The sequence below is a fragment of the Nannobrachium achirus genome (genome assembly GCF_963921795.1).
Source record: "Nannobrachium achirus genome assembly, chromosome: 23".
Lineage (NCBI taxonomy): Eukaryota > Metazoa > Chordata > Actinopteri > Myctophiformes > Myctophidae > Nannobrachium > Nannobrachium achirus.
In genome coordinates, this window is record NC_137830.1 from 37,254,950 (window position 1) to 37,277,774 (window position 22,825).

Consider the following 22,825-nt stretch of genomic DNA (forward strand, 5'->3'; position numbering starts at 1 on the left):
ACCTTGCAGGCTTATGCAAAGGCTAAAATGAAACTTAGATAGCATGTTATGTAGACAGATGCCAGATTCCTTTGTAGACCTGGCATCCTATAAATATATATACTATAGGATATTATACTGTTTAACTTTAGACTGATCACTGATGATAGGATCTTGGTTTATCTACTGTATGATTCTGATTACTATTTTATGCATTTGATGAATTATGTGTTTACTTTGCTTACAATCGCTCAGGGTTAAGAGTTTCTGCTAAATGCCTAAATTGTAAGTTGTAACCCTAACACTTTCAAGATTTACTTCAAAATGTAAAAAAATTCAGATATACAAGCTGTACAAATGCACAACACACACACACACACACACACACACACACACACACACACACACACACACACACACACACACACACACACACACACACACACACACACACACATGCTATTTTCTGTTCTAAATCCTACAAGTTTTGAAAAACGTATATTACTATTTATTATGATAAAAATCGCTCTAACTCAAGTGAATGGCAGAGTCCACGCCACAACTAATAGCGGTGCCAGTAGTGGACGATACTAATAATAGTTATAGTTATCAGTTTTACAATATAGTGCTCTGTGTGGATGGCCTTGTGAGGGGAACACATGCACAGACTACCCTGAGCCATGCATCAACAGTCCTGGGGGCCTGTAGTCTTATGTGGGCTCATTAGGGGACACACACACACACACACACACACACACACTCACACACACACACACGCACGCACCTGCGCGCGCAACCAGCCCCTGTATCTGGGGACTTTTTCTGTTGCTGGCCCAACCCTCAGAGAACCAACTACAAACCTTGAAAACCGCCCTCAAGAAGACCCTCTCTCACCACTCCACAGTGTTTTCTCCTTAGTCTTAGCCTTTTCTTTGTGTCCTTTTCCTAATGAAGTTGATTTTCTTTTGTTGCTTGTTGTGTGCGTGCGTGCGTGCGTGCGTGCGTGCGTGCGTGCGTGCGTGCGTGTGTGCGTGTTGCAGGTAGACGAGGGCATGCACCTGCTGATCACGGGGCCCAACGGCTGTGGGAAGAGCTCTCTGTTCAGGATCCTCAGTGGACTGTGGCCCGTCTACGGAGGGTCACTGCACAAACCTTCACCTCAACACATGTTCTACATCCCCCAGAGGTACACAATTCAATTCAATTCAAAGGGCTTTATTGGCATGAGAAAACATACGTGTACATTGCCAAAGCAGAAGTGTACACAGTACAATATGGATCAATATAATACAATCAAAATAAAAAATTACAATTTGAAGGGGTGGAACAGTTTTCATGTATGGAGATTACTGGATGCAGACAGAGCAAGGATGTGTACACCATGATCTGTAGTCTTTAAGGTGGTTGTGTTCCATTTGATATCCTTCTATCACAGCAGCTCACAAATCTTGCTGCTGTGTTTGTACATTGTCGTACTTCACTGGCAATTGCCCCCTAGTGTTCACATTTAACCTTCAATTCAGTGTTCCCAACTCTGAATTGTTTTAGCAGATTAATCTGATGCTCGTCCATCTACATCTGATGGACACCTGTTATAATTTGGACAAGCGTTGTGTTGTTATGCAACCATTCATTTATGAACCACTTTCAATGTGGAATCCGTATTTTGGGAATGTCATTAATGGGTGAAGTCGTACACACATTTTCTCTTTTCGCCCCCAAACAAATAGTGTTTTGCTGTTTTAGAAATGGGGCTATGGTCATTTATTTTTGCCACCCCTATGTCATTCTGAAATGACGTCTCTGCACACATATTGTGAGAAACCTACGTGGGCGTACTTTAGCTACCTATTGTGACTCTTAGGGAACGTCTTGACCACGTGTCGCCGCCGAACGTACGCCTTTTTGCGCTGCTTTTCGGCGGTTCCGCGAAGTCCCGCTTCATGCCTGGCGACGGAATGCAGATGTGCGTCCTCGCTCCCAACTCGTAATCGGTTGATGCTCCGGTCAAAACTAAAGCAGGGCAGTCAGCTGCATCAGAGCCTCAGAGGCAGACTTGAGTCCAGCGAGGCTAGCCAAGCTACGCATTAGCCTTCTCCACATGCAAAAGGTTTGACTCTTGGATTGATGTTTCCTAGCTGGTCACTATTGTAGGACCTGGACATGAGAATGTGTTGCCATTCACTGCACAGTTACTGACACACACACACACACACACACGCACACAAGAATACAACTATACTTTCTAACATGTGTGTGAGCTCACACACACACACACACACACACACACACACACACACACACACACACACACACACACACACACACACACACACACACACACAGTGGCGGCCCCAAGGGGGTGCTAGCGGGGCGATTGCCCAGGGCGGCACTTTGCGGGGGCGCCAGAAGAAGAAAAAGAAAAAAAAAAGTAGAGTGAACGCCGTGCAAAAACAGCTCAACCGTCCACTCCCTTGTCTGTTTAAATCAGACCGAATACAACAACACCACCTGGTGGTATGATAGAGGCTGGCAGCTCCAAGCAATACACTCCGCCCCCCCCCCCTCCCCTCCTTGTGATGTCATATCCACGCGCCAGTATTGAAATATTGAAAACAACAACAGCATGGAGTCTATGCATGGAGTTCCTCACATCTGTGGACATGACTAGATATTATAATATAGTTGCTTGCCCTGAAACATCACATGGAGAGGATTATTTTGTTCTTGAAAACATAGACCTCAGGCTCTATATCAGCCAGGATATAGGAACTCTTGTCTCACTGTGCGTGACTGTGAAACAACCATTTTTCCTGACCAGCACAAAGGTAAGAGAGTCAGATCATAAACCCTATTATATTAAGCCCAAAATGGTTCTGCCGCCGTGTAGAACCGAACCGATTTTAACTTAAAAAAATGCATAATTTGCCCGCAAATATCCGATTTTTCCGGCCGCGCTTTGTGCGGCCATAGGGCGGCGCTATACTACCTGGCACAGGGCGCAATATACGTACGAACCGCTACTGCACACACACACAGAGTACATCAGACAATCCATATCCCAATATCAATCTCACAGTGGGGCAGTGGATTAAAACCAGTGCTGTCCATTGTTCGGTGAACAGTGAGCGTAATCTAATCCACTGTAACAGGAGCTCTCTCTCTGTGTGTGTGTGTGTTTCTGTGTGTGCGTGTGTGTGTGCGTGCGTGCATGCGTGGCAGCGTGAGTGTGTGTGTGTGAAACCAAAGCAGTGTCCTCAGTGAAATATTTACAATGCAGACCCACCTCTATTAGCAATTCAAGTCCTTTCAATTGCGTTAGTTTTATCCTTCCTGATGTCCCAGATGGGTGTGGCACTTTGGGCAGATGTGCGATGGGTTCTGTCTGTGCCAGTAATGCTGAACAGCTCTAGAGATCTTTCCTTTAACCATTTTTCTCCCCAAATTAGTCGTTATGCCAATTGATTTATCCCAACACACATTCCTGTGAATGTGTGTTGTATCCTACTGACTCACCTGTCAGTGAGGCGTTATTTGCAATCGCACCACAGTTCTAGTCAAACCCCGCCCACGCAAGCTTTTGATTGGCTGAACCGGAGCTAGGGATCGCTCCTTTTTGACCGCACGGAGGTGCCGGGTGGTCCGACCACTGGTTAATGTCATATTGCCCATCCCTAAAATAAACTGATCAAAAGTAAAGTAACCAAACTGCACTCAAATTAACATGAACAGGACAGAGCTAAAACCCAGTTAAAATAGTAACCTGCCTGGATGTGCAAACAGTGCAGTTAACCACTTGAACCCCAGCACCAGTATAGAGCCCTGTGGGACTCCGCTCAACCAACATAGGGGTTAATATTTAATGTACAGAGTGAGCCATCTGTAGGACGTAACTGGGTCCATACGACACTCAACGGACACAAACACCAGTACAACAGTGTCTCTTCTCCAGTTACTTTTATTCGCCAGCACACTGACCTGCTGTCAGCGCTTCACCTCTCTTCTGTTGTCTGACAAACACTTCAGATAATAAGTTAAAGTTATACCATGTAACTTTTTTTATAAAACAAATCTTAAAATTGTCCTAACTGTTAAATCGCTAAAGTTTTAGAACCCCCACTCCGTTAATTTCAGCCCCAAAAGCCTTTTCTTTATATGTTTTCTACTTAGCCGTGACAGGGGTGGGATTTCCCGGCAAAATTACGTCATCTGCATCATCTGTATACGTTGTGTATACGTTGGCCAATCACATCGCGGATCATACACACATGATACACTACCGGCCAATCACAGCGTATCTGCCGTCTCTTCAGGAAGTAGCCTCCCTCAGCTACAGTGTTTACGATGGTGAAGGATTCTTAACCTCTTAATCCCCAAATCCTGGCCAGAAAATCTACCCCTCCACGGATTCGTATCGGTCGCAGTGGTTTGCGGCGCTGCTCCGGTGGTCCGCGACAACTCCGGGCGAAAAACTGCCGAAAAAAGCAATACCGCTACTGACCACCAGTTTAGCAACTTACACAGTATAGCTTTAAGTGTGGTGTGGGAGAAGAACAGAACCTAATCATAGACCGTAGAAAAGAATGGACAAAGCTGACGCCATTGGTTTCTACATACCCGTTTTGAAGCCTGTTTGTCAGCAATTTCAAATTCGCCATCTGTCTATATCCGGTCCGAAATGCTACCGGAAAATTAATGCTATTGGCTGCAACTGCAGCGAGGGCGGGTCTTCGCCCACCAAAACCTAATTGATTTGAAATTATAATGTATTGCAACCGGTGGAAGGTGAAATAGCGACATCTGCTGGCTGAAAGGCGTGGTGCTCCGGGCACCCTCGGCTGCAATGCCAGCCAGCCTGACAGCATGTTGCGGGTTTGAATTCCGTTCCCGATGACCTTTGCTGCGTGTCACTTCCCATCTCTTTCCCCATTTCCTGTCAGTCTACTATACTATCAACAAAGGCATAAAAGCAACAACAAAAAAAGAAGAAAAAAAAAATCATAGATATCAGTGTCACTTTGTGCCGTATTATGAGCCTGTAGATCTGCTACTTCTGAAAAAAACATGTTTTTTGCAGAGAAATTAGAAATTAGATGGGACCCAAATTTGTGAAAATAGCAGATTTGTGAAATAACAGATCTACAAGCTCACAATGCTGATACTGTATGTCGGTTTTAGCCACGTTGTGAGCTGCTATTTTTGCTACTTATGATTGATGCTGTAGTTAGTGTAGTATGACCAAGTAGTGCATTATTTTACCAAAAAGAAAAAAAACTAAGTTGGAAATGTTGAGTTTCCTACAGCAACGATATACTGTAGAGCACATCTTTAGTGTGTCAAAGTACATTGTTGTTTTGAACTCTCAACAAAAAAGAATTCGTAACAATGTTGTCCTAAAATCCTAAAGTGTGTGTGTGTGTGTGTGTGTGTGTGTGTGTGTGTGTGTGTGTGTGTGTGTGTGTGTGTGTGTGTGTGTGTGTGTGTGTGTGTGTGTGTGTGTGTGTGCGTGCGTGCGTGCGTGCGTGCGTGCGTGCGTGCGTGCGTGCGTGCGTGCGTGCGTGCGTGCGTGCGTGCGTGCGTGCGTGCGTGCGTGCGTGCGTGTGCGTGTTTTCAGGCCCTACATGTCCATTGGCTCTCTGAGGGACCAGGTGATCTATCCTGACACGGTAGAGGACATGTCCTCCAGGGGACTCAGAGACAAGGACTTGGAGGCCATCTTGGACATCGTCAACCTGAACCAAATCGTCACCAGAGAAGGAGGTAAGACTCAGAACAGTGGTGGAAAAAGTGAGATTCCAAAGTTGGGGAGAACTAATATATATATAGTTATAAATAGTTTGGAGTGCTGGTAGGCAGCAGGTTATCCAAGCTCCGCTCGTCAGGGCGGTTTACCTCCTCAATGAGGTTTGGGGGTACCAATCTGGTGAGATGTGGATCTTTGGGAACCTTGGGGTTTCCGAGTTGATTACACCTTCCACTTCAGTTGGGATCGTTTCTATGTCCGCGATTTGTTTACAACGCACGTTGGGCGTGCACGGGAAGTGAAGCTCCTCCATAGCAAATCCATTGAGAGACCCATAAAGAGACTTCATTTACTCATAAAAATATATTTTGATCCCAAGGCTGGCGTGTTTACAGCTCAATCTGCACTCGGATGGCGGCCGCCATGACACCTTCATGTATCCACACTGTCATGATGTGACTAGATGACGTAAACGTTGAAGCTAGTAAAGTGAAAATCCATAGGCGCAAAAACCCCGCCCGACCCTTCAAAATAATAGCGGCGGCCTATGGAGGAAGCGGCGCAGCAGAAAGGAAAATTCATCCCTTCAAAGTAAGGGGCAACAAAAGTGTTAAAATGAAAGTGAACTTTATACTTATGTTTACTCAGAAGATCTTTGAGTTCGGGCTTGAGGGCGTCGAAGGCTTCTGTTTGTACCTCGATCTGAGTATATCTCATAAGGTGATCTTCTCCGATTGCTGAAGCGTTGGAAAGACCTCAGGAGGGAATCTCCTTACTCACATTTTTTACTTACGTAAAAGTATCAATAACCGCAATGTAAACATACTAGTAAAGGTCACAAGTAAAGGTCTGGTATTCTGAATTTACTTGAGTAAGAGTACAAAAGTATTGGCATGAACATTTACTTAAAGTACCAAAAGTAAAAAGTACTCATTGTGCAGAAAGTCCCATTTCACAACTTTTCAATGTATCTATAAAACATCTTTTGAAAATAGCAGATCTACAACTAAGCTCACAACGCGTTGCAATGCGTTGTGAGCTCGTAGATCTGCTATTTTCAGAGAACAACACCCAAGCACAACCAAACATAAAATGACTTGTTACTGGATCTCTTCTCCACTAGTCCCTCTCTAACATTTTAGTCTAGTTTTTATTTGTCGACAAAATTGTGAATTAATTTAGTTTTTGTCAGTGAAAAAAGATAGTCTACTGCAGGGTTCCCCAATAGGCGGCCCGCGGGCCATTTGCGGCCCGCGGGGGGCTACTGTCTGGCCCACACCAACCCCAGTAATAATGGTGGTATAAGAGCAGCAACAACACTAGTATATCGTCGTTGTCGGGTGGAAATCTCGTATCTCCAAATGTTTACGTTCTTTCGCAAATCATACAAGGCCGTCACACAAAAGTAGTGAAAACAGCAGATCTACAAGCACAACAAACACAACGCCTCGTGGTGCGAGGTGTTGTGTGCTTGTAGATCGTCTGTTTTCACTAGTTTAAATCATTTTTAAAATGATAAATGCAAAACGAATGGTTTTGGACATACAAGATTTTCACCCGACAACGACGATATCTGAACTGTCGCAGTCGCTGGAGTAGCGGGAATGCCGCCGTCGCCCCCTGCAATGTTGTGGCCCTCGGCTTGGTACCCTAGACATAATTCGGCCCATGGGGAAAACTAATTGGGGAACCCTGGTCTACTGTATGCACATTTTCTGTCACAGTTTTAGTCAAGGAAATGAACAGTGATTATTATTGTGTGTTCCCAGGCTGGAATGCTGAGCTGGACTGGAAAGATGTTCTGTCTGGAGGAGAGAAACAGCGGATGGGAATGGCCCGAATGTTTTACCACAAGTAAGTGACAAACAATCCTGGTCCTCCACCTCCAAACTCTTTAGCTCCAGACCCAAATGTTCTGCCCGCGGGACCCAAACTAGTGAAAATAGCAACATCTACAGGGTTCCCACGGTCATGAAATTCCTGGAAATATTTTGAAATTAGAAAAATATTTTTCCAGTACTGGAAAAGTTTTGGAATTGATCAAGGGTCCTGGAAGGTCCTGGAAAAAATAGCTATGGTATAGTCTTAATATGGTAATAGTCTTTGGTTATTGATTTTGTTAATACCTCTGAGTAAGCGTAAGTAAAGGAGTAAGCGACTTGTTATTGAGCTGAATTATTGTTAGATAGTCCTGGAAATTGGGGTTAGGGTTAGCTCCAGACCCAAATGTTCTGCCCGCGGGACCCAAACTAGTGAAAATAGCAACATATCCAAGCTGTCGCTGCGTTGTGAGCTTGTAGATCTGCTATTTTCACTACTTCGGGAACATTTTCCTTTTTGGGGGTATTTATAGAAATTCGATGTTCTGATTGTATTCATAGGGTACTTTTGAAAAATGTTGGGATGGTTTTTAATTGATAAAAACTTGTGATTTCTTTTTTTGTTTGCTTTTTTCTTTTTAGACAATTAAATTAAATGAAACAGGAAAAAAACTGGATATTCACTCACAACCCACAAAACAATTGTCCTCGAACCACAAATGGGTCCCGCACACTTCTTGGGAAAGAAATATTGCTCCTAGTATTGCTGGTTCTCCTCGCTGTCTTGGGCATTTCATTGTTGTGAAACATTTTCAAAATGGTTTTGCAGAACAGCAAAAAATAACACATCTACAAGCTCACACAATGAGCTTGTTTTAAAGCCATTTCACAAGTGGGGGGCCAGAGCCTATCCTTGTACTGGAAAAGGGGGAACCACTCATCTAAGGGACGCATCCAACACAATAAATTGAATTGAATTGACACAGCCATCACAGAATGAGACATACGTACTAACCACCACCATGGTCTCTGTGTGACAGGCCTACATATGCCCTGCTGGACGAGTGCACCAGCGCTGTAAGCATCGACGTGGAGGGCAAGATCTTCCAGGCTGCTAAGGATGCTGGGATATCCCTCCTCTCAATCACGCACAGACCCTCCCTGTGGTAACTCTTCTCTTCTCTTCTCTTCTCTTCTCTTCTCTTCTCTTCTCTTCTCTTCTCTTCTCTTCTCTTCTCTTCTCTTCTCTTCTCTTCTCTTCTCTTCTCCTCTCCTCTCCTCTTCTCTTCTCTCCTCTATCGGAACATTCTTTTCCTTTCTCTGTTGCAAACCCTGAGCGTTCTTCCTGTCCACAGGAAGTACCACACCCACCTGCTCCAGTTCGACGGCGAGGGCGGCTGGCGGTTCGAGCAGCTGGACACGGCCACCCGCCTCACCTTCACCGAGGAGAAGCAGCGGCTGGAGACCCAGCTGGCCGGCATTCCCAAGATGCAACACCGCCTCAACGAACTCTGCAAGATCCTAGGAGAGGACTCGGTCCTCAAGACCACTGAAGAGTGATGGAGATGAGATGAGAGGAGAGGAGAGGAGAAAAAGAAACATTTAGGCCTAGAATTATTTAATGCTTTAACTATTGAAAAAATAGCAGATATACAAGCTCGCAGCGTGGCACCGAGTGCCGCGCTGCAAGCTTGTAGATCTGCTATTTTTTGAACAATCAAGATTTTTTTGCAAGTCTTTCAATATATCTTTTTAATAGCAAACATTTGTAACTCAAATATTTGCTTCTGGGTCCCTGGAACAACATATTTTGAGCCAAATACCTGTAATTTTGGAGGTCCTTGACATGAAAAGGTTTGAGAACCACTGATTTAGAGGAAGGATTTAGAAGTCGGGTCAAAGATCGGGTCAAAGATATTCAAAGACTTGCACACATTTTCACGATTTTTCAAAAATAGCAGATCTACAAGCTTGCAGCACGGCACTCGGTGCCGCGCTGTGAGCTTGTATATCTTCTATTTTTCAATGGTCAAAGCACAAAATACTGGTTAAAGTGGTTAAAATCTAATGCGACTCGGGCGCGTTCCAGGTATTTGAGGAATTATGAAGCTCTCTACACAGTCAAATCCTAAGGTCTTTTTACACACGGATTAGAGTTCTCAGTCTGCACGACTGATCTCAGTCATTTGGATTCCATTGAAGCCTGCGTTTCTTCCGTGGAAGCATCTTATGCAGCGAAAATAGCCAATCTCTCTCTCAAAGCGTCTGTAGAGAGGCTATTTTCGGTTATTATTTTACCATTAGAGCATTTGAAGTGGTCAAACTAGTTCAAACTGTTCAGATGCATCTTCCATAAAATCGTAATAGTCTCAGATAATAATATAGAGGCAAGGGTTAAAGCCTCAATATGTGACAACTAAAAACGTCATAATTTTACATATTGTGTTAATTTGTTTAGGAATCCGTGCTAGTGTGGGGGGGGGCTCCTTTCACAGCGTTTCACAAATCGCACATTTGGACTTGGCCATAAAACATTTTTCAGTTGTGGGATTTTATTTTGCTTTAATACATGTAAGCATCAACAGTTGAATGAAACACCCTGGATTTGACTGTGTGTAGTGGAGCTTTACAGGTTATATTCCTCTCCTCTTTTCAATCCCTGCGTTTTGCACTCTTTATTCTCCAGGGAATCGGCGGTGGAAAACGAGGAACAACAAGTATTATGTCCATGTCGTAACGCACACTGGCTGCAACCATAATCACCAAAGAAAAACCCAAAACATGTTTTTTTTGGCGTTTTTTTCTTTGGGACCAAGTTGCTGGCTGCATTCCCAGTTTGTACATTGTTCATGCGTTTCCCTTTCAATTTGTCACAGGGGCTCATAGAAACCACTAATATTTTGAACAATACGGCACGATAGTTTATTTTTATAGCACTTTACTCTGCATTAGAAGGCTGTTTTAAGTTGTTGTTGTGGTTCAGGTCACAACGATATTTTAGCTGTATCTTAGCGGGGGGGAAACTGTTGTCTTTTAATCTGGAACCATTTTGCATTGGTCCCAAACGCGGCATTCCTCTACTTTATTTCATTTGATTGTACAGAGTTTAGCATTGATTGTCTTGCCACCATAGTTTAAGTGTCTTTGTTTTTTTTGTTTCTTTCTTTCTTTCTTTCATTTATTTTAGACTTAAATCCCTTTAAAAGCAACAGTCTATCACAAGGTACCTGGGGCCATAATGTACGAAGACAGTGTAGCATAAAGAATTATGCTAAAATCTACAAAAAGATTGGTATGAATCATGTTAATAGTGAGTCCAATGACATTTCATAGCAACGCGCAAGGTTTGTGCGTTTGAAAGCGTTTTCAGCAAGAGGAGAACGTTCCCATCACACGGATCACTCTGGCCCAGTTCCACAGTCCCCTCTTTACAGAGTCTACAGACTCACTGACTTGAATGCGCATTCACGTTAAGTCAGCGGGGGCCTAGGGCTGTGTTCATTGTCAAATCATTAAGTCTGTGAGGGCTCTGGCAGAGCCCTTTATCTAATGGTTATGCACACTTTTCCGTAAGTCTGCGGAAAAGGCGTGCCACGTTGTGACGCGTTATGAGCTTGTAGATTTTTTTCACTATTTTTAGTGAATGTTCCCCCCAGAATAGGAATGCTTGGGTTCAAGTGGTTAAACGTCAAGTATATAAGTTATTTTCAATCTGTCATAATGGAAACTACTATTCTCTCAAGTTGTCCTTGTGACACACACTGTATTTTAAGGGGGGAAGATTTTCATATTTACGCACCGTAATATGACATACATGTAAGGTTCTATAAAGTAACAATGTCATTCTGGGGTGCCTTGGAATAAAAAAGTTATTTAGAGGGGTGACCTGAGAAAAAGAAAGTTTGAGAACCACTGTTCTAACAGAACCATGCGAACGAACCAAACAGTAAAACAATCAGTCATTCAGGATAGTTTTATTTGCGGCGCACATTTCTTAGGAAAGAAATAACAAACAGAAATTCAAACTCTCGCACAGGTTTGAATCTGTGCAAGAGTAGTTGTAGTTGTAGTTGTATGAGAGCTCAGGCAACAGATTGATCTCTGTGGTCTAGTGCCATCTAGTGGATACATTGTGTATATAGCGTGTTCTTTTTTTTATCAACGTTGCAATTGATTGCAGTGTTGTTGACACCATTATTCCTGCATTTACTTGATGGGCAGACTGGGGTGTATGTGTGTTAATCAGAAACACACTAAAGGATGAGATGTGCTCTCATACTTATGTGTGTGATCGCTGAGCAGGGTTATTCTGGGGGTCAGATGTGTTGGCATTGCCCGATGTGTGCATAAAGGTATCGACAGGGTTCCCACGGTCATGAAATTCCTGGAAATATTTTGAAATTAGAAAAATATTTTTCCTGGAAGGGTCCTGGAAAAAATATCTATGCATTGTCTTTGGTTATTGATTTTGTTAATACCTCTGAAATGACAAATTAAACATGGGCCAAATTGTCAAATATTAGGCAGAAATTGTGAAAATAGACGATATTGCGAGGCGTTGTGAGCATGTAGATCTGCTATTTTCACAATAGAACAGTGACAAAATTTCTCAACTCTTAGTGCTCGTCAGGGTGACGGGTCCCCAGTTAAAACATGATTATTTCGGGGGTCACAGCCTGAAAAGGTTGAGAACCACTGGCATACGCTACCTGTCTTTGGGCATTGCGCATAGGAGTAAGCGACCTGTTATTGAGCTGAATTATTGTTATATAGTCGTGGAAATTGGGTTCAATATTTTGGAAACGTTTTGGAAATTAATTGGTAAAAATGTGTGGGAACCCTGTATCGATGAGTGCAGGTCGCAAGTCAGGTGCACAGGTGACAAACCTAAAAAAAAGAATGATGTACGCGCACACACACGCACACACATACTACACACACGCACACCTACTGCTACAGTACACGTTTTGTACTTGATCATACTACAGCGTCACTAGAAGCATCAAAGGTGGCAGATCCCTGCGTTTCAAGCTTGTCGATCTGCTACTATTGACGCTTTTGGATTTGTATCCTTTAAAGTAACAGTTTTGGATGTACGTATGAAGCATTTCGAGCACTGAATTGTCATGATTGTCTTTAAGATAATCACTCATGGCAGTTGATATTTTAGTTATTACAGGTTCCATGTTTTGGAAGATAGTTGGGTTTATTGGAAACAGGATATTCCGATCAACTTGAACCCGACGCGGCGTACCGATTCCGCGCCGAACACCCTGGTCAACTATGTATGTGCGATGCGAGAGTGCGGTCTAGCCAACAGCAACTACTGAATCGCTGCCCTCCACACTCTCCTATCTACTGTAGCATAGGGCCTTGAGCTCTGTAATGATCATATATGCGTTTAGTACCTTACGTTCCCATTCATTTTAAAATTAATGATAAAGTAGGGTATGTTTCTAGGCTTTCTACTGGGTCTACCGAGTGAAGCATTAATTGCCATTTGCATTTCAGACCGGAAATAGACCGGATATAGAAAGATGGCCGATTTGAAATCGCTGAAAAAATTGTCTTCATTTACGCAGTCCATATGTTTTACAGTCTATGTGGTTGTTAGCTCTCACGACACAGTGCTTTATACTATAGGTGCACTGCGTATATACGTACATCTAAGCATATAGGGCTTTAAGAGGTTAATAAACAGCATAGAACAGTACATCGGTTACCAGAAATGTATCCGAAGTTAACAGGCAGGAGCTTAATTTCAGAATGTTGTATGCAGTGTATTACTGTGGTGTCTTTTAGGCCTAGAATTATTGAATGCTTTAACCAGTGAAAAATAGCAGATATACAAGCTCATATACAAGCTTGTAGATCTGCTATTTTTGAAAAATCGTGCAAATGAGAATTTTGACCCGAAGCGTCTTTTGAAGATTTTTTGAAAAACCTATGTTTCTGTGTCAGCAATCTGGCCAGCCATCGTCAAAAAAAGGGTCCTTTTCACTTAACTGGAGCTCAGTTAGTCTGTTCTTGAGAGACTACCATGTCAGTGGTTCTCAAACCTTTTCATGTGAAGGACCCCCAATATGATATGTATTTGGCCACGGACGCCCATCTCAAAATATCTAGTTCCAGGGACCCCCCAGAAGCAAAATTTGAGTTACAAACATTCGCTTCGAAAATACATTTATTCAAAGATTTGCACCCATTTTCATGACTTTTTCAAAAATAGCAGATCTACAAGCACGCAGCGCTTCTATATCTGCTATTTTTCACTGGTTAAAGCATTCAATAATTCTAGGCCTAAATGGGTTAAGGTATTATTTCCTGTGGTTCGGACGTCCAGGCTGAACATAGACTGGACAAACACTGACTGTCGTGGCACACTGAATCACATGGACAAGTGTACTGTAGACAGGAGAGGTTATATTTAATTTGATTCATAAAACACCCAGAAAGTCCCGAAGGACAAATCCTCCACTGCCAAATAAGTTGCTGGTGCATGAGGGATTTTCACGTAAACAAACTTTGCAATTAGCTGTTTTAATTGACCTATAGTGGCTCGTCCGACATCTCCATCAATTGCATTTAATTTCTGCTGTAATCCCATTTATCATATATCATTGTATAGATTGCCTGGTAATGATATTCAGGGCAGACATGGACATATACTGTACAAACACTCAGTCTTCAACAGAAGTGGAAATGGCTCAAGAGTGAGCGCGTGGGGAAGCAGTCTTGCTGTCTTGCTCAGGGACATTTAACCAGGCGACACAAAGCCTGGAGGAGCCGATGGACCATCTGGCTCCCAGACAGCCTCTCTTCTCTTCTCTTCTTTGCTCTGCTCTTCTTTGCTCTGCTCATTCATTGGACTTCCAATGAATGGGCTTCGCCTCGGACTGATACTGTCGGACGTCAGTTGTAGGTCAGCAGCACACATGTAAAAAGAAAACAAGTTTCCTGTGTTGCATTATTAAGACTCTGTCAGACTGTCACTGAACTGTTAACGAATGCAGTGCAATCGTTTAACCAACAATAACGTCTATTGTCTTATACCAGTGGTTCTATTGTCTTAGACCAGTGGTTCCCAAACGTTTTAGCTCGAGACCCATAAGATAAATCTTTCCGGAACCCAAACTAGGCCTACTGCTTATTTATTATTTATGGAATTTCTTGGGGGGAAAAAAAACATTTTTATTATAAAATTCTTTTGAAAAAGGTTTGGACTTTTTTTATTTTTGTGGGAATTTTACTCACGACCCATACAAAAATGGGTCCCGCTCCACTGTTTGGGAAACACGTGTCTTAGACAGAATAGAAAGGCAGCGTCATGTTTTAAATATGTAATTAGTTATACAAACAGCTGTACAGACTTATATAAAATGCTCATGCATGTCAAGGTTGAAATTGAATGACTCAACTCAACTCCATGTTCTTCCTTAGTTTGGGTCCTATTAAGATTGGTTTTAAAGTTGTGTTGTGTGAGACTTTTTTTCCCTTCTTCACAGCAAAAACACATCACAATAAGTGTTAACTGAACTCTGAGACTTTCCAAAGGGATACATTAATATACTGAGCATTTTCCTGTGTCAGAAGAGTTCATTGCTGAACTTGCATTAAGCCCAATTGTGGTTCTCCAACCTTTTCATGTGAAGGACCCCCAAATTGATACATAGAACCCCCATATGATAAGGTTTAACTTTTGTGACAGGGAATTGATACACAGAACCCCCATATGAAAAGGTTTAACTTTTGTGACAGGGAAGTGATACACAGCATCCCACAGGGGTGACAGGGACCCTCCCAGAAGAGACAAAATATCTAAAGTAGGCTATTCAAAACTTTCCAAACATTTCTGATATTTTTTAAGGATAGCAGATGAACAATCTCTCAGTGTGGCACTAAGTGGCGCTGTGACCTCTGTAGATCTGCTATTATTGAAAATCCAACATATAAATGATTGTGATGCTATGTTTAGCTGCATGGGGTCCTGGAACACCCAAGGACCATTGGGGCCCCCCACTTTGAGAACCCTGGCTTACTTAGGCCTAGATGTGTGATCTTGTAGATCTGCAATTTTGCAATCGGTATGCAACACAGCCTCGCACGACATCAGGCTTTAGACCCCATTCTCCTGAAGAACCCTTTGTCATTTTCTCATCAGCAGAGACCACTAGAAAGAGGAGAACAGAAATATCCCAGCTATAATAAAAAGTAATAATCCATGAATAATGGACATTGGACAGCGATATATATGGGCATAAAAGGGACACAGGCACATGGGTAAAATTAGTACAGGTACTTATATATAGGCCTACTACTAAAACATATGTTGTGTGTGTGTGTGTGTGTGTGTGTGTGTGTGTGTGTGCGTGCGTGCGTGCGTGCGTGTTTCCAAAGACGGGACCTGTTGTCAATGGTGTTGCATTGCCGATTAAAATATAGACCTAATCTCTTTAGGCCTAAGCCTATTTATTAAACCACAATCGAATGTTGTTTACTTGCATAACACTTTTTTAAATTGTAGGCTATTTTATATTTAGTCACTGGAAAATGTTTCAACATCTGATCTCTCAGTAGGCCTACTGTTGCCTCAAGTTGGAAATGAGATAATGCTTCAGTGCACTTGTTAAAACACCAACAATGCAACACTGTCCACCTATTACAAAATTAGAGTGACAGACACCCAAGTTAGAGATAGGAGAAGAGTGATCTAAGCCACACACAATCAGCTCTTGTGGAAATCTCCAATTCTGGTCTTCTGTAGTCATTTTTTTCTCCAGTCACCCTGTTGCTCCGTTTTGTCTTAAGTTAATTGAATTAATTGTTTTGTATTAGATACCTGCCGTGGCCATCTGTTATTTGATTGATTGAATACTTTAGTCAGTACACATGTACACAAATGTACACAGCCAGCCTACACACCACCTCACCGACAAGAAGCAACTACAGCCAGTCTTTTTTCTTTTTTTTTTACTTTTTTTTTTTTTTCTTTTTACTGGTCTCCCTCGGCAATGGCGGCCGAAGTGGGCAGAGTTAACTCCAAATTGGCATACAAAACGTCATTGCTTATTCTGGCTTGCTTCATAATTCTTTTTAAACCAGTGGTCCCCACATTCTTTTCATATCAAAGGCCCCCCAGATAAATGTCTGCAAACACCCATCTTAAAAGAAACCCCCATACAAAATTTGTGTTGTATTTTTTGAAAATAGCAGATCTCACAACATGTCACAATGTATCAGGGCCGGCTGGTGCCCATAATGGCTGAGGGTGCCCCCCTTTTAAGTGAGGTTGCCCATATATTTAAAAATGTTTTATGTCCAATAAAGCGCGGCAGCTGCAGCGGCGCCCCCTGTAGCCTGTCTATATCTGACTGTGCCCACTGTGCCCACTGCGCAGGCAATGACAGCCAGACAATTAAACCAACCATCACTATTAGCAAAACAATCGGAAGCTTTGTTTTATTATTCAGGCATGCAAACTTGTAGCTTTTCGGCGAAAATCGCTGTTTTGAATCCAAATTGATCGTTTGTGTGATTCGTTCAGATTCGATGTAAAAATATTTAGGGGGGGTGGGGGGGGTGTCATGTCATCTAGGCTGCGTTGAGCAGCAGTGAGAAGAGGAGCGCTTTTTTTCTCTTCTTGGCTCCGTCCGGTTTGTCAGTGCAGTAGTGGTGAAGGTGGATGGGGAATATGGTAGTTTTATTTTTGAACAAATCAAGCGCTCGCTTTCTCTTGCCTGTGACGTCAACACCAGGGGGTTATTATCGTAAATGAACACGAACGAAAAAACGAAAACTAGAATGGAAAAACATTGTCGTTAACTGAAATAAAAATAAAAACTAAGCTTTTTAAAAAAAACGATAACTAAACTGAAACGGTATTGTGTGTTTGCAAAACTAACTAAAACTAACTAAAATGATAGAGAAAATGTCCTTAGTTTTCGTCTTTGTCAATTTAATTTGGATGGATGTCCAATCTATTTTCATTAGAGATGTGCCGGTCAATCGGCCGCCGAAAGCGGCCGCATCAGTAACCAGCGTCCACTGACATAAATTCTCAGTACTGTTCACTCAGCATGCATGATGCTCTGGGACCACCAGCTGCAGGACTGCGACTTGTAGGCTACTTAGCAGCCAGTCTGACAAATGGTGCTGATTACCTTTGCAATGTAAGGATATATTCCATAATCCTGTGTCAATGTCGTCTCAAAAAAGAAGGGGAAAAAAAGCGTTGCATCATGCTTTCCTGCCTCCTGTCCAGACGGTCCATGCAGAAGGAGTTTAGGCTACTTAACTTTCATTTAACAGAATGCAACAGCATTGCAAAAGCTTTTGCAAGCTACAGAAAAAGCCATTAGTCCCTTTATTTTAGCCAGTTTAAAAGGAAAATCAGCTCCAGTGTCTCTGTTGCTGAAAAGAAACGTTGTGGTGTATCCAGTCCACACGCTGGATTAATGAATGTCCACAGGTGAAGCCCGTTATAGGTCGTTAATAGTCTCCTCTGATAGTTTCACAAAGTACACTAAGCAACAGAAATGTAGGCTATATGTAACATTTAAGTGACTAAGTCCCTGACAGAGGTTTTACAAGCAAAACAACAGCAGCAGTCATGAGGTAATTTTTGCCCTTAAATATTTGAAAGGAACAGACTTTAAGACATTCGTTTTGCAAGATAAGATTTTGCTTGTTAAAATATATATTCAATACTATTAATAATATTTTAAATAAATGATCTCAATATGTACTATTATTGTATTACTGTATTATTTCATGTTATTATTCAGTGAATAAAATAGCAAAACAAACACATTAAAAATGGTCTTTGGGCTTGTTTAAATTGGTGTCCTTTTTAAACTAGTTTAAATTGAATGACAAATAAAACACAGTAGGCTATTGGCTACTATGTAGAAAGCATTCCAAAGACAAATTGCAAAAGGAATGGTATTTCATATTTCATACTGCTACTTTATAGCCTGTATATTGACTATTAACATGTACATTAGGACAACATGTGACATAGTCCTGTTTACACAATGCTGTACCCCCTGCCCCCTCCAACTGTACAGGTATAAAAGTAGAAAAAGGTCCCCTTTTTCTACTTTTTTTTATTGTATTACTATTTTGATACTTGCTTAGGCAATGTAAACTTATGTTTCTCATGCCAAAGGCTCCTTTACATTGAATTGGTATAATTGACAAGAAAATGTTGAGAAAAATATTAAACATAGGTCTCTAACCTGGGGGGGGCTAAGTTAACCTATAGTCAGCCCCCCACACGTCACACGTGCGTGCATGCATGTCATGTGCATGCAAATGTAGGAGCCAAACAAAAGCTTTGTTTGCCGTTGGCCGACTATTAACACCTTTTGGCTTCACTAATGAGTGGGGAGGGGAGGCGCAAGCTGCAGGTTCTCTCAAAGCTAACATGCCATTGTTAGCTAACTTAGAAGACAAAACGAAAAAATAAATAAAATAAAAAAGAGAACTTTTTCTAAATCTCATCTGAGGGTGCTCCACTGGAAAACTGAGGGTGCTTAGCAGGACTGAGCACCCCCGTGGAACCGGGCCTGCAATGTATGGTTAGCAACATAATTTTTAACACTTTAACCTTTATACATGCTGTTGGAAAAATGGATCTACAAGGTAAAAAAATGTGTTATAGACTTATATTTCGAACGGGGTCCAAGGCAAATAGCCTGCATACATATTCATTTGGGGCTTGAAACCACTGATTTACATGATGCAAGTAGGCTACTAGCAAGTTAAGAACTAGATGGCAGGCCACTTGGATGGTAAAAAACATTTGTTGGTATATATAATATAATATAATATAATATTTTAGAACACAGTTAGCATTGGAACTGCAAAAAGTCACTATTTTAGTGTAAATTTATTTTATGTGGTCATGTAATAGCGTTACATAACCACAAGATGGTGCCATACGCATGTGTGGATGCTTAGTGTCGTAACAATATTCAAGAAACACCTGTAACAGGACAGCTCATATGTTTTAACTTGAGCTTATTTATAGATTGGTTAGTAGGGGACAACAACAACCCCGGTCAATGAAATATATCGTGTTAAGTCAAAGTTTCCGTGATGCAAGTCCAGGGGTGCCGCATTTGGAATTCATCAAAATCAGTTTAACGGTTAAACTGAAACTGATTTTGATGGTGGTTAAACTTTAACCACTGACCTGAGTTGCGCTGTAGAGCTGTAGGCTACTTGGTGTATTCTTTTTCAATCTACACAAAATAGCCTATCTTCACCTAAAACAACAGATCTACCAGCTCACAATGTATGACTTTAAGAATAGATATAGAATCTAGCCATTCAGGATCCTGGTGGTGAATCATTGACTCTGTTAAATAAATGAAGAAATAAAGAAATAGCCTACATTATATGATACACTACATTTAATAAATACCCTTTGTTTAGTGATTTTCATCTTTTTTTTCTTTTCACAGAATCAAAGGTTTTATGGTCATGATTCACTGGAATCCTGGATGGCTTGGTTCTAGGCTTAAAATAATTGTTATAAATATTTTTTGTAAAAGTCTATGGGGAAAATGAATGGGAGATTTGTAGTAAACCACGCCCAGTGCTATGCCCTCCCCTTGCCGAGAGGGATGTGATGGGCAGGTTGTTTCTTGGACACAAACGTTCTCTGCATAAACTGAAAGTTGAATCCAGAGATGTTTGGACTGTCTGGGGGGGAAGCACATTTAAACAGACTAAAATCAGTCCGAGGCGTTCATTACGCAATAAATCACACAATATTATTTATTCTTATGACTGACCTTTAACCTCTACCCCTAGAGTCACTTAATTGTATGGGTAACCAATGTGGTTGTAACCTAGCTCTGGTCCATCGCATCACCTCCAGTGACGCTCTGCCAGACCCGTCGGCAAATGAATAGACCACGTTTTTCAGCCCCTACGAGCGCTCAACTTGAGTCAAAATAAACTAAACTACTTCACCACTCACCAAACCAAAGGTAGTTTTGCGTTGTTGACAGTCTTTTCTCCGCGGTGGGAAACCTCTCAGCACCCCACCCACTCTGTAAAATACACTATTTTTGTCATGAAATAAAACGCATCCACCTCGAGCCACCCAGCGGCCACCGCAGACACAACGGTTCACAACCCGGAAATAAGCGGCGGTCGAGTTGGATGCGTTTTATTTCATGACAAAAATAGTGTATTTTACAGAGTGGGTGGAGTGCAGAGAGGTTTCCCACCGCGGAGAATAGACTGTCAACAACGCAAAACTACCTTTGGTGAGTGGTGAAGTGGTGAAGTAGTTTCGTTTATTTTGACTAAAGTTGAGCGCTCGTAGGGGCTGAGAAAACGTGGTCTATTCATTTGGGTCTGGCAGAGCGTCACTGGAGGTGACGCGATGGACCAGAGCCCCCCCAGGAATCCGCGGTTCCGCGATCGCAGAATTTTTCGCGGAATTCGCGACCACCCGCGGATTTCTCGGCCGTTCGCGGACTTTTCTGACGTCCGCGGAATAGCGGTCGCGAGTGGCAGCAGAGCGGCGGGAGTAGTCATTACTACTATTATAAAACAATGTGTACATGGTCTAGCAAGTGGCCACTTCATACAGAGCCTGGGGAATAGCTTAGCTTCCCTCCTGCTAGTTGCACTCTATGGTTGCACTAAGGCTGTATTGGTCCGGTCCCACATTCGTTCCTGACAGAAACTGTGTCCTGAACTATAGTTCCTCTCTGCCTCTATAATGCTAATGCAGAAGAGAATAAATAAATATTACACCCATACTAGGTAGTAGGTACTAGGTAGGCTATCCTCTAAAATGTGGTTACTATGGGCATTGGTTAATTTGCATGACAATATAGTCTTTGCAACAGAAAGTAATTATTAAAAACAATAACAAATTAAAAAATAATAGATTTAATATTAGATTTTTATTCTCAAAAATGATTATTTGATTATTCTAACCACTAATTACAATTAATTGTAGCTATTTCGTGAAGGGTTTTACTTGATTATTAGAACTATATCATTTTTAGCTTGATAACTGGTCATTTTAGGTTGTGTATTAATGTCCGCGGAATCAAGAATTGTTCACCACAGAATTCCGCAGAATCAGGATTGTTCTCCGCGGAATCAAGAATTTTTCTCCGCGGATTCCTGGGGGGATAGTTGTAACCTTGCCTCCGCCAACCAGAGACTTGAGGAGGAGGAGTTCCGCGCGTGCAGCCGGGGGAGGGAGGGGGGAGCGGGGCTCCGCGTCTCACACACACACACACACACACACACACACACCGCTGGCTGGTGGACATGCGACCTCCAACGGACCTAGCAGCCCTGCGAGACCGACATTTTTACTTTATTAATATGCACCGCGCGCACAGGTGAAAAGGAACACCATTATTCATGTGATAATATGTAAATATAATATGTAAATAACACATTCGGCTGTGGGTGTGTACTAGTGTTATGAACGTGGTTGTAGAGGAGGCGGGGGTGAGGAGGAGGCGTTAAGCCGATAAAGGAGAAAGCCGCCCGGCTCGGCTCGGCTCGGCCCGGCCGGGGACATCCGTCTATTTTGAACCCGGGGTTTGGTCCTCTCATCCTCCGGTGACAACATGACGAGCTGCGGGGGACAGGATGAGAGCACGGTGCGGGTCGCCCTCAGGTAAGGACCCGCTGTCTGTCTATGGGAAATGCTGTGCATGTGGGGGAAGAGATGCTCTCTCTCTCTCTCTCTCTCTCTCTCTCTCTCTCTCTCTCTCTCTCTCTCATTCAGGGACAATGCACTTGTTATTTCCTGCGTGTTGTTATTGTGATGTCCGTGGCATTATAATAGCAACAATGATGCCACTATTGCATAATATGAATGATATGTGTATTAGTTCTGGTCCATAGCGTTAGAAGTCTATGGACCAGAGCTAAGTATACATTATGTATATAATTGTGTGTGTGTGTGTGTGTGTGTGTGTGTGTGTGTGTGTGTGTGTGTAGGCTACACACAGTGCAATTTTTTGGGTAATTGCGACCGTTAGGTTGCAGTTACTATGAAAAGCTCCACCGGCTGTCAGTCTATCCATCACGTCACACTTTTGCCCTGGCCTAGTTATATGTCTCTGCCACCATAGGCCCTATCAATGCCAAACTTTGCACACACACTCCTTGAATGGCAAATCACAACCTCCACCCCTCATTTCTCACACGGCCCAACTCTAGCGCCACCATCAGGCCCTTTTTTTAGCAAAACACATATTTGGACACTGCTCCTACAGATTTTGCCCTAAAATCA

At 42.4% G+C, this 22,825-nt stretch overlaps 2 protein-coding genes across 2 annotated transcripts in view; both read left to right on the forward strand.

The window, feature by feature from the left end:
• Window positions 1-9,102, forward strand: part of abcd2 (ATP-binding cassette, sub-family D (ALD), member 2) — a gene marked incomplete at both ends in the record, with an annotated part of 38,155 nt that extends 29,053 nt beyond the window's left edge. The window contains 5 exons of the mRNA XM_080754354.1: window positions 1,020-1,165; window positions 5,594-5,739; window positions 7,492-7,576; window positions 8,583-8,708; window positions 8,898-9,102. Coding sequence (XP_080610480.1) covers window positions 1,020-1,165; window positions 5,594-5,739; window positions 7,492-7,576; window positions 8,583-8,708; window positions 8,898-9,102 — 708 coding nt within the window. The remainder of the gene's footprint in view (window positions 1-1,019; window positions 1,166-5,593; window positions 5,740-7,491; window positions 7,577-8,582; window positions 8,709-8,897) is intronic.
• Window positions 9,103-21,847: 12,745 nt separating this feature from the next.
• Window positions 21,848-22,825, forward strand: part of LOC308309229 (kinesin-like protein KIF21A) — a 95,007-nt gene continuing 94,029 nt past the window's right edge. Inside the window, exon 1 of the mRNA XM_080754737.1 lies at window positions 21,848-22,204. Within this exon, the coding sequence (XP_080610863.1) occupies window positions 22,155-22,204 (50 nt within the window). The 5' untranslated portion in view covers window positions 21,848-22,154. The remainder of the gene's footprint in view (window positions 22,205-22,825) is intronic.